General features: G+C 40.3%; 1 protein-coding gene across 1 annotated transcript; it reads right to left on the bottom strand.

The window, feature by feature from the left end:
- Window positions 1-1,228: 1,228 nt before the first annotated feature.
- olig4 (oligodendrocyte transcription factor 4) lies at window positions 1,229-1,999 on the bottom strand. The gene has a single exon (XM_041812818.1). The coding sequence runs from the start codon at window positions 1,997-1,999 to the stop codon at window positions 1,229-1,231; it is 771 nt and encodes a 256-aa protein (XP_041668752.1).
- Window positions 2,000-11,494: the final 9,495 nt, after the last annotated feature.

Here is an 11,494-nt window from a genome sequence, read left to right as displayed (position 1 = left end):
TTGTGGTGCGCAAGGGTGTCAGGCCTTTTGGCCCGACAGCGCTTGTTACCATGATGAAATGTAGATTGAATGCAGGGGGTTTGTGTCCCAGGCACGAGAGCTTGGACTCTCCCAGCCTTTGTGCCCAAAGCATTTCTATTGTTCAAACCTATTTAGGCCTCTCAGGAGGAGGAGGTGTAGGAGGGAGGTAGCTGACAATGAGTTACATCTCTTAATTTCTTCCCTGATCTCCAACTCGTCTGTCAACCGTGGGGGATAAATAGAACTTTTCATGGTAATTAGTGCCAATAATACCTATATGTGTGGAATTATCATTGAAAAAGATTAGTAGTTTGGAGTATATAAAGAGGTTTAAGTTTTAAGTTTAATATAAATGTGTACTCTGTTGATATCATTCCTTCTACTTTACATTTGTCCTGTAAGTGCCTTCATTAATGCCCTTATGAGACAGAGACAAATCACCGGCCTCAAGCTAACTATGTCCCTCACTTGTGTCTGATAGAAAGTGGCACGCCTTCCTGGCGCCTGTGTCATCCTTTCATCTATACACCCCATTGAAGTAAAGATGGATGGTGCCCTGGCTTGAGAATGCCACATTCAGCCTTTGAGCTGGTGTATTGTCTCGTCCTTTTACCCCTCTTTAGCTTTGTAAAGCGTAATCTGTCCAACTAGTAAGCAGTGAATGACACTTTTTCCTGAACATCTATTTGAACTGCTCTCCTGTTCTTTCAAGGGCCAAAATGAGCACATCTGTTCAGTTAAATAGGATAATTTTTTGTTAGATTGATAAAGATGCTTTGTATTTTTAAGTGTTAAGTTGATCCCTTTCTGTGACTTTTTAAAAAAGTTATCAGTGTATGACACATTGAAAGAAGACTTTAGTGAAAAAGAGAAACCAAACAATTGCAATTATTCCAAAATTTTAATTTAGCAAAATAGACATCTTGTACTGTTGGAACCATCATCCAGTTTCTTACATTTCATCACCACAGACATCAGATAAATAACTGTATTAGCTACTTGTAAAATCCATAAGAGATTTAGAATACCTGTGTACATTGCAGAAACAATTCAGATAAGACAGATGATAAAATATTAGCAGCATTTTCAGAAATATATACAATATGTACATGTTCTAGCACCAGCCATTACTATAAAATTTCATTTAAGGACCTCATGTGAGTTTCTTTGTTCATCGTGTTGATCCACACTGTTTATAGAGTCCTTCTCATTTGGTCCTCGACAGGCTATGTAGTGTGGAGCTAGTCGTAGGCAAAGGCTGGCAGAGTGTGCAGGGGCAAGGCATGCCTGGGAAGTGGCCGTAGGAGCTGGCCAGATGATGGTGGTCCTTAAGAAGTCCCTGGACTGGAGAATGAAAACCCAAGAAGCTGGCAGGTGGAGGTGAGTGCGTGGCTGGTGCTGCAGCAGAAGTTGAGAGATTCTGGATAGCTGAAGGGGTGCTGCTCACCAGAGAGTGCAGAGACTGGGCCAGAGGATGAAGAGGGAAATGTGGAGTAGAGGCAGCAGGGCTAATAGCAGGGAGGGCAGCAGAGCGGCTCTGGATGGCAGCACTGCCTCCGTAAACATCACCCACAAGCTTTTTCATCTCCTCCAAAGAGCTGGAGAGCATGAGGATGTAGTTGCGCGCTAACAGCAGGGTGGAGATTTTTGAAAGCTTGCGTACTGATGGTCCATGAGCGTAGGGCATCACCTCCCTCAGGCCATCCATTGCCTGGTTAAGATCATGCATTCTCTTCCTCTCCCGACTGTTGACTTTCAGTCTCAGGTCTTGAACCTCGTCCTTGCTGAGCTCAGACCTGGTCCTGGTCTTTTCACGTCCACTGCTGCTCATTCTGCCTTTGCTGCCCTCACTTTCTGCTATATTTTCTCTGCAGTAAGTCTGGAACAATCTGTTGGAGAAGAGGCCTCCGGGAGAGTCGTCCACCACCAGGTCAGGGGATGAGGAGCGGCTGCAGGTGGAGCCTGCGTCAGAATCCATTTTGTCAGAAAAGTGGAGCTTTGGAAATAAAAAAATCAACAGATGCTTCTTATGATTCTGCTCTCTAATTCCCTGAGTTTTTTCCTGTCTCCGACCAGTCTGTCCGCATGTATCAGTCTGTCTTAACTGTCACCTTCTGGGCCCACTGGGGTGTTTTTATACCACTGGCGCAACAAAGGAACAATACAGATGCATAATGAGACACTTGGAGCCCGAGCCAATTGCAGAAGGGACACACTCCAACCCCCCCAACACTCCTTTTTGCAGCCCCCACCTCACCTTCTCACACCCACGTTTAACACCCCTAACCCTGATGAACCCCTATACATTAACTAAAAGAGGGATAGACCCATGCTGGGACAAGACAGACCGTCAGGAGTTAACAAGGACTGTGGTAAAATTAAACATACCTACTCTCATGAATGTTTTAACACATAATTAGATCAAAAGTAAGGCTGCTTGATTTAATAACAGTCATTTTCTTACAGTTTGCAATAATGTAAATACAGTTAATCATCCTGATTTACGGCCAGTGCAATGAAATGCAAAGAGATCCCCTATTTTGAATAATTAATACAGGAAGTTCAAAATAAGAGGAAACATGGGAGCAGGAACTTGAATGGGGTGACTTTGACACATGTATATCTCACAACCCATGATTTTTTGCCTAAATGTCTTATTTTCAAACCATATCAACTACATAAAGAGGCAGTAAGTACGCTTTCCATATAAGGTTCTTGAATACCTAAAGAAAAGATTATTTGTGGACTTGTTATAATTATCAGGAGTTAAAACAAAAGGGTTGGGCTATATTAGACTTGGCTACCAAAATAGTCTGTGAAATCACGTCTCTATCACTGGAAGTGGGACTTTCAGACAGAGAGGAGGTAGTTCAATAGATGCCAAAAAGTAAGGACAGCATTGGCTTCCCATAATTCAATAGTAAAGCTCAAAGCATTTTCTCTTTATGTCAAGTCAAGTCAAACTATTTCTATAGCACATTTCATACACAAGGTAACACAATGTGCTTCACAATCACAGGCAGATTAAAAACAAAATCAAAGGTACAGAAGAGAAATGAAGGCAGAAAGTCAATTGAGTATGACACACCATCACACATTAGCCACACAGATTAAAGCATGCACACACACACCCACATCTTTATGTGACCTATTTAATACTCGTTTAATTTTTGGCAAAGTTAAAAATAACTTGAGACCTTCTTTTTACAGTTAATGCTCAAGACTGGTATTTGACAATGTATGATCTTTCTATTTAGCTTAGTGTAGCTAAGCTAGCTACGTAGTATGGATGTAATGGTATTGCCACATGAAGCATCCACCATTTATGTGCTCTAAGATCAATTTAGCGAGTGGAGCGCAAAGGATGATGGGTACGCAAGGCCTGATGGTAACTGTTGTTCCCACTTCCCTTCAATCTGCTCCTTAAAAAAAAAAAAAAACAAACACAAGACCTATCATTGGAAACCATTACATGATCACTCTCACAGTGATCACACAAAATCAACAGTACAATTACATCTCTAATTTTTAGTTAATGTGACTACGTATGCCAGTGTGGCTTATTAAGCTTAAGCTTTAGCAACATGGGCTTTAGCAACATGGGCTTTAGCAACGTGAGCTTTAGCAACGCAAGCTTTAGCAACATGAGCTTTAGCAACGCAAGCTTTAGCAGCATGAGCTTTAGCGACATGACCCTTAGCAATGTGAGCTTTAGCAACATGAGCTTTAGCAACGCAAGCTTTAGCAGCATGAGCTTTAGCGACATGACCCTTAGCAATGTGAGCTTTAGCAACATGAGCTTTAGCAACGTGAGCTTTAGCAGCATGAGCTTTAGCAACGTGAGCTTTAGCAACGTGAGCTTTAGCAACATGGGCTTTAGCAACATGGGCTTTAGCAACGTGAGCTTTAGCAACGTGGGCTTTAGCAACGTGAGCTTTAGCAACGTGAGCTTTAGCAACGTGAGCTTTAGCAACATAGGCTTTAGCAACATGGGCTTTAGCAACGTGAGCTTTAGCAACGCAAGCTTTAGCAACATGAGCTTTAGCAACGCAAGCTTTAGCAGCATGAGCTTTAGCGACATGACCCTTAGCAACGTGAGCTTTAGCAACATGAGCCTTAGCAACATGAGCTTTAGCAACATGGGCTTTAGCATAATGAGCTTTAGCAACATGGGCTTTAGAAATGTGAGCTTTAGCAACGTGAGCTTTAGCAACATAAGCTTTAGCAGCATGAGTTTTAGCAACATGAGCCTTAGCAGTGTGAGCTTTAGCAACATGGGCCTTAGCTACATGAGCTTTAACAACATGAGCTTTAGCAGCATGAGCTTTAGCAGCATGAGCTTAAGGAGCATGAGCTTTAGCAATTTGAGCTTTAGCAACGTGAGCTTTAGCAGCGTGAGCTTAAGAAAATGTGCCTAATCCTCATAGATACACAGCTAAAGTTAAGGTTGTTACATTTGCTATGTAGGAAATGTAGCTATGTAGCCACGTGAGCTTTAGCAAATGTAGCATAAGCTAACATTACAAATGTAGCTCTATTAGCTTCAGCTATATTAGCTTTGCTACCTACATTAAATGTACTTACGTAGCTAATGTAGCCTTGTTACCTTCAAGCCTGAAATAGACCCTGTCTCTTACAAACTGGAAAGTGGGCAGTGGAACTGCTCTGATTTACCAGAGAGGGAGCGAGTTGCTCCGCAGTATGTTTTGCAGGCAGATTGCAGTGCAGCTGTTGTATGTAGAAATTAGAAGTTAGCCCCATTAGCTCTGTAGATTGTTTTTATGTAGGACAAGCTTTATTCCCTGACAGCAGACTGTTTACTCCGCTTTACGAAACGTAAACTTGTAATTCTGTTTTGCCAGTCTGGTTTTAGACTTTTAACTTTTGGTACCCTAAACCTTACCCTAACCTTAACTGGAAGTATAATTCGATTTTATTCTGAAAGTTTTAGTGTGTATTTCTCTTCTGACAGAGGTGGCCGGCAAGGGGGATGTATCTGAGAGCTCTAGTCTGGCACCAGACTGCCTTGAATAAATCTGATTAACTTTTGGAGGATGGATTGGTGCAGAAACTTTTCACTTTGAGATAAAAATTGTTGTATTTAGTTCAGAACACGAACACTTAACGACTTCTATCTACCACATATTGTGATGTTAGTAACATTTATAGCCTGAGTAAATACACATTTGACTTCATATGTGTTTATTTTTTCCATTGTCAACATTTGTGTATGCTGCCCCAGAAATTTTTAATTTATTTAGCTATTATTTTTATTTATTCTTTCTTTTTTTTTTTACAATAATAATTCACAATACATATAAGGCCACCTCTTTGACCTTGATTTACACCATATCAATGAAAAAAAGTGGCAAAAGTAAAAAAACAAACAAACAAAAAAATATTAATAATAAAATTATGGGATGTCTACAAATAATGCTTCAGGTTTAAATTTTGAATTTCCAGGTATTTCAGCAAGTGCCCTATAAAGGATAAAACCTATTTTTGTTGGACTCCATAACATTTTAAATCCTTAAAAATATTCAACTGACCAAATTTTAGTAGTGTTGTTCTGTTACATGATTTAAATCAAAAAGTATTTTGATAATACTTTAGTGGATTGGATTTTTCCTCATTAAGCACTGTTTGCCTTAAAGCGCAAGTTTAGAAAAATGAATTCCTCTCTCATCAGGAGCAGTTAATATTCTCCATTTTGTTCTTGCATTGTTATTACATTGTCCCCATTATTTTTAAATTGCATTAATTCTTTTATTTCGATTAACTTAATTTAAGCCGACATTGCATCTTCCTGTATTCACTTTGAAAGCAAAAAAGAAAGCCTCTCAAACATATAGAGAACTACAGAAAAATAGGATTGGGAATCAAGAGGGGCCTTTGGACCCCCCACTGAAGCCCCATTGTGGGGACCCTATAGGGTGCTCTGGCTCAGCAAACATTCAGTGATATTATAATGGTGAAACCTTGAGAGCCAGGATCTGTCATTTATTTTGAGCATATGGATTTTCCCAATCGTTAGGCTCAGAGCCAACAGGATTGCTCGGCTCTTCTTTGCTAATTAGGTTTGAGTCTAATTAACTATGCTGGACACAAGTAGCTGTGTTAAATCATTTTCCTTTCATTCAGACATTTTAACGTCAGACTTTTCTATGTTCTTTGCAGTCACTAGATAGATAACAATCACTGATATTTTTAACTTTTCTTATAATTACAAATAGACCATACTCAATGATGACAAAAGAGGTTGCAACTACACAAACAGCTGATTTAGATTTGCTGTTCCTTGGCCAGGATAATATATTAAGACTGAAAAAATACTTGCTTTTTTTTGGACACAAATAATTTGAATCATCAACTAGATCAGGGTACAGCAACTAAAATCAGTGTAAAAGTGAAGGCACATTCACCAGCACGTATTTGGTGAATTGTTGGGGTTCTACACAAAGAAAACAAGTGCCATCAGTCCGTCTCCTCTTCCATTATTACATCTGAATGAACCAAACATATTCAATTCTCATTCTTATTTATATTCATGTGTTTACAAAGGCAACAGGCCACACAGAGAGGCATATTTGAGCTTTGTATTTTAAATGAAAGTGTAGCCACCTTCCAAGCTCCCACATAATCCTTCAGTTTTTAACCTTGCAACAGAGTGTTTGTCTCCCTTCTGTTGGAGCCACCATTCAGGACCCTTCATCCAATTCAAGAGCTCAAGACCCCCTTTCTGTTGTTCCACAGGGTGAACTAAAGAAAGAAAACCAAAGAAAACCAAAGAAAGTGCTCAGATGACCAGAAAATGAAGGCATTATCACAGGCATATGCTTGTAGTAGCAGAGGATCAAGCTAGATTAGACGTCTATAATAGCTCAAGGACTCACTAAGCTGAAGAGCAAACCAGTGCTGTGTACTATAAGGCTTCCTTCTCTCTATTCTGGTCATTGTTGGACAGGATCAGGGCCCAGATCATCTCAGTATTGACTGAATGTCAAAGCTCTGTTGTTTGATGTGGGATTGATTTGATTTTCTTCAACTATAAATCTAAATGTCCAAGAAGAAGATATAAAAATGTTTCACAACTGTCTGAATGGGCCAGCAAGTCTTTTTGAGAGTGGGGTGTATTGCCCTTTTTTATCTGTCGCCCTCGCAAACTGCTTGGTGATTTATTCATTTACACCGCCTGAAACAATTGCATTATCTACACCACAACAAAAAAACACAAAGGTGCTATGAAAATCCCCTGGATGTTTATGAGTCACTAAAGAGTCCAATAACTTTCCCCTTCATTTTTAAGCAGCCGCTGAGGGTCTCATGCTGTGGAGAGCTGCAGGGCAGAGAGAGTCGGGAGGGGGATCAAGGGCCGAGGGAGAGATGCTGATTATGTTGGGATAAAAGAAGTACAGGCCTTCTCCTCTAGAGCTGAATGGGGCCTGGTCAGCAGGCTGTCTCATACACTGGCCTGCTCCATGCTGACAAAACTTCATAAATTACCCCACAATTATGCCCTGGAGACGCCGAGGTAAGAAAGAAAGGCAAAAGGGCTGGCGAGAGTGAATGGAGACAGAGCAGAACTGGTTGCTGTGCAGACTGTCATCTAATGGAGAAGAGCCTGGGTCCAGATGTTGACTTTAAGTCGTCAGAACCAAAGTGATAGCAGCCTGCAGAGTACCAGAACTTCTATATGAAGAAAACTGGTTTCTTAAAGTCAGACTCATTAGTGTTTATAATGTTTACACATATTGGCAGACTTTTTGGCTTGAATCTACTTCTTTACACTGTATTCTACCGTGCCGCCCCTTTATCACATTTACAACTGTTTCGTATCATTTTGTTTTTTTAGTAAATGCACACTATGACTCATACATGTTAGGTTAAATAGCAGAAAGTAATCTAGTATTCATGCAATCAACTTAAAAGGCATTGTTGCATTGTGGAATTTTTCAGGGAGTCTGTAGTTGAAAAATTAAAAAAATAAAGAACTCAAATACTGAAGTCGTACAGAAGGACAGGTTTCAAATTTACAGTCCAAAAATCTGGTTATAAAAGGAGCATTCGTAAATCGTTAGGCCCATGCTGTAAAACCAGAAAAATGCAACTTCAGACACAAGTATTAAGAAAATCAAACAGCTTTTTTTTAAATAAAACCATGCCTCCATGCAGTGTCTATAAAAAGTATTCACCCCTTGATGTTTTACACTAGTACTGATTTTATATATCAGTCATAGTCAATTTAATTTGGCTTCACTGATTTTTTTTCTCTCTTTTTTTAAAGCCTCTTTACTCTCAAAGTGAAAACAGATTAACAAAAATATGTAATGTAAAAAAAGTGACTGCAAAAATATTAACCCCCTTCAAAGTGACCAACCTAATTCAACAGATGTCCAGCCAACTGGTGCTAGTAGTCTCACAGTTACTGAAATGGGAATCACTTGAGTGCAGTGAATGTGTCTCGAGTCATTGTAGTATAAAGACACCTGTGTCTGCAAGGTCCAGTCACTGGCTAATCAATATTTTTGGCTGCCATTACGCACAAGTATAAGTCAGGGGATGAATACAAAAGCATTTCCAAGGCACTGGACATCCCCCAAAGTTCAATTAAATTCTTTATGAAGAAATGGAAGGAACATAGCACATGTGTAAATCTGCCAAGATCAGGCCACCCTCACAAACTGAGCAACCATGCAAGAGGAGACCAGTGAGCGAGGCAACCAAGACTCTTGACTGTTCACAAGCCTAAGCAGCTGAGATTGGAGGGACTCTGCATACAACAACTGTTGGCTGGGTTCTTCACCAGTCAAAGTTTTATTGAAGAGTGGCAAAAGAAAGCCACTGTTGCAGAAAACTCATATAAAATCTCAACTAGAGTTTGGCAAAAGGCATGTGGGGGACTGGTCTGAAATGGTGCTTTTGGGACACCAGACAAGACACACATCCCCACTTTGAGGCATAGTGGTAGCAGCTTCATGTTGTGGGGATGCTTCTCAGAAGCCAGCCCTAAAAGGTTTGTAGACGTAGAGGGTAAAATAAATGCGGCAAAATGTTGGAAAATCCTGGAGGACAATCTTACTCTTTCTGCAAGAGAACTATGGCTTTGGAGAATCTTTATTTTCTAGCAAGACAACCACATGAATCATACAGTGAAAACTACAAAGAAATGGTTTAAAGACAACAAGGTGAATGCTCTGGAGTGGCTGAGTCAAAGCCAAGACCTCAACTGAACAGAGAATTTGTGGCTGGACTTTAGAAGAACTGTTCACACCTGATCCCCGTGCAACCTGACAGGGTTTGAGCAGTTTTGCAAAGAAGAATCAAGTATAATTGTAGTGCTCAGATGTGCAAGCCTGATTGAGACCTATCCACACAGACTCAAGCTGTGATTACAGCCAAAGATGATCAACTAAATACTGACTTGAAGGGGGTGAATATTTATGCTGTCACCTATCTTACATTTCATATTTTTTATCGAATTGGCATTCCTTGTAGAAATCTATTTTTAATTTGAAGTTAAAGAAGGTTTCTTTGTTAAAAAATGTTTCTCAAGAGTCAAATTATATTGACCATGACTGATTTATAAAATCAATTAAAGGGTATAACATTTAAGGGGGTGTATACTTTTTAAAGGCACTGTACGCAGAGTTATGGTTTCATGGATCTGTGTCTATCCCCACCTAAACTAAACAGATATTAAGGAAATTTACTCACAAACATAACAGCACTAACATTCATCACACAGTGCTCACAAGGCTTTTTAGAAAGATAGAAAATTTCAGAATACAATTATGTGAGATTTTCATCTATTAAAAACCATTAAGTACAATAAGAGTAAAATACCAGCACAAATATCAATCATAGGTCCAAACATTGCTGCTCTAAAGCTGAAACTGTACCAAATGAAGAGCTGCTAGGGAGTCGGCTGTTCTTGCCGAATGATATGAATCACTAAAGAGAGCCTGATTTCCTATCAATAATACACCAACACGCTTATCTCTTCAGCAATGTACTAGTCACACTTTGGAACAGTTGGCTGCCCACTGGTGCGTGGGGGTGGCTTTGTGTCGGTTTTCTGCACATTTCTGCCCCCCTCGTCCCCTTGTTATCCTGTCTGGTGGGACAGGGAACCTGCTTAGCCAATAATCCCCCTCCTTGAAGCCCAGGCATGACTCCTGCCTTTCATCGGGACCATTGTTTCACTCTGTTACCTCTGCATGTGCTCCTTCTCCACGGCAACACGTGCACCCCTCCCTCTCCCCTGTCCCATCTGCGTATAGGCCTGCCATGTGTTTATTCAAAAGAGTGCCAGTGGCCACACTTCTATATGTGGATAGTACATGATGTTGTCCTTTTGTGTAGGGTGAAGTCCTTTTCTGCTTACTGCTGACCCCAGGGTCAATGGGCACAATTACTTGAATGTCTGTGGCCAGTAGTTATCCTTATTGGACCATGACTGATGAGCTGATCAATGGTCTGAGCGTGTGTGCCGCCGACATGTGTTTGGTTTCTATACAGCTTTTGCAGCCTCATTGAACCAGATGTGTCTGTTTTTTAAATGATGGCCCTTTGAAGACACCAGACTAGTTAGTGACACACAATTGAGCTTTGGGTTTAAGCTTTATGTGGTAAAATGAACATTTGCATTTAAGTCAGAGGGCATCTAAATCACAATAAGTGAGGAAATTTGTGTTTGGTAGATTACTTCTTTGCTGTAACAATTTTTCTTCTTAAACTGTTGGAAAACCTGTTTATTTCCTTTATAAATGCTGCCACATTTGTGCATGCATTTGTTGGATGATAAGCATGAAAAAATGGCCAAATAATCTCTGCCAATGCCAAACAGCTTATTCTGCTGTTGCCTGATTGGCACCCGATTGTCAGCGACAAGTCCAGATTTTACCTCGAGAGTTTGGGAGCGTAGAGGATGGAATGACCTGCCAGCACTCTTCCCCCTAAGCCTTTGTGAGATCAGCTTGGATGTGTTGTTGGTGCCAGAGTGACTGGCACCACTACATTGGCTGATTTTTGACAAATGCTGGTTGAAGAATGGGATGCCATTTCACAGTAGTGTGTGACCAGGCTGGTGACCAGCATGAGGAGGTGCCAAGCTGTTGGGCTGAGTATGGTTCTTCCATATGCTACTGAGGCTCCAGTTTGTTAAACAGATAAATTAATAGTAAACAATCCACCAAACAAGAGTGAATGACAGAATAAACTGTTTGACATTGAGAAGATTTGGCAAGTTTTATATATCATAACTTATTTTTTATATCATAATTTGTTCTAGAGAAATACGAGTACCCTGGACCAGGGTTTTTTGCCCAAGGCACACCGAAGAGAAAGCCAAAATCTCAAGGCGCACCATAGCAATAACCATATCAAACAGCCTGTTTAAAACACATCACAGTAACTTCAGGTGTTGTACATAGTTGTAGTAAAATGCTAAGGTTGGACAAATTCTAACAGCTCG

This window comes from Cheilinus undulatus, linkage group 18 (genome assembly GCF_018320785.1).
Source record: "Cheilinus undulatus linkage group 18, ASM1832078v1, whole genome shotgun sequence".
NCBI lineage: Eukaryota > Metazoa > Chordata > Actinopteri > Labriformes > Labridae > Cheilinus > Cheilinus undulatus.
The sequence above is the reverse complement of the archived record's forward strand: the minus strand, read 5'-3'. Positions and strand labels throughout refer to the sequence as shown.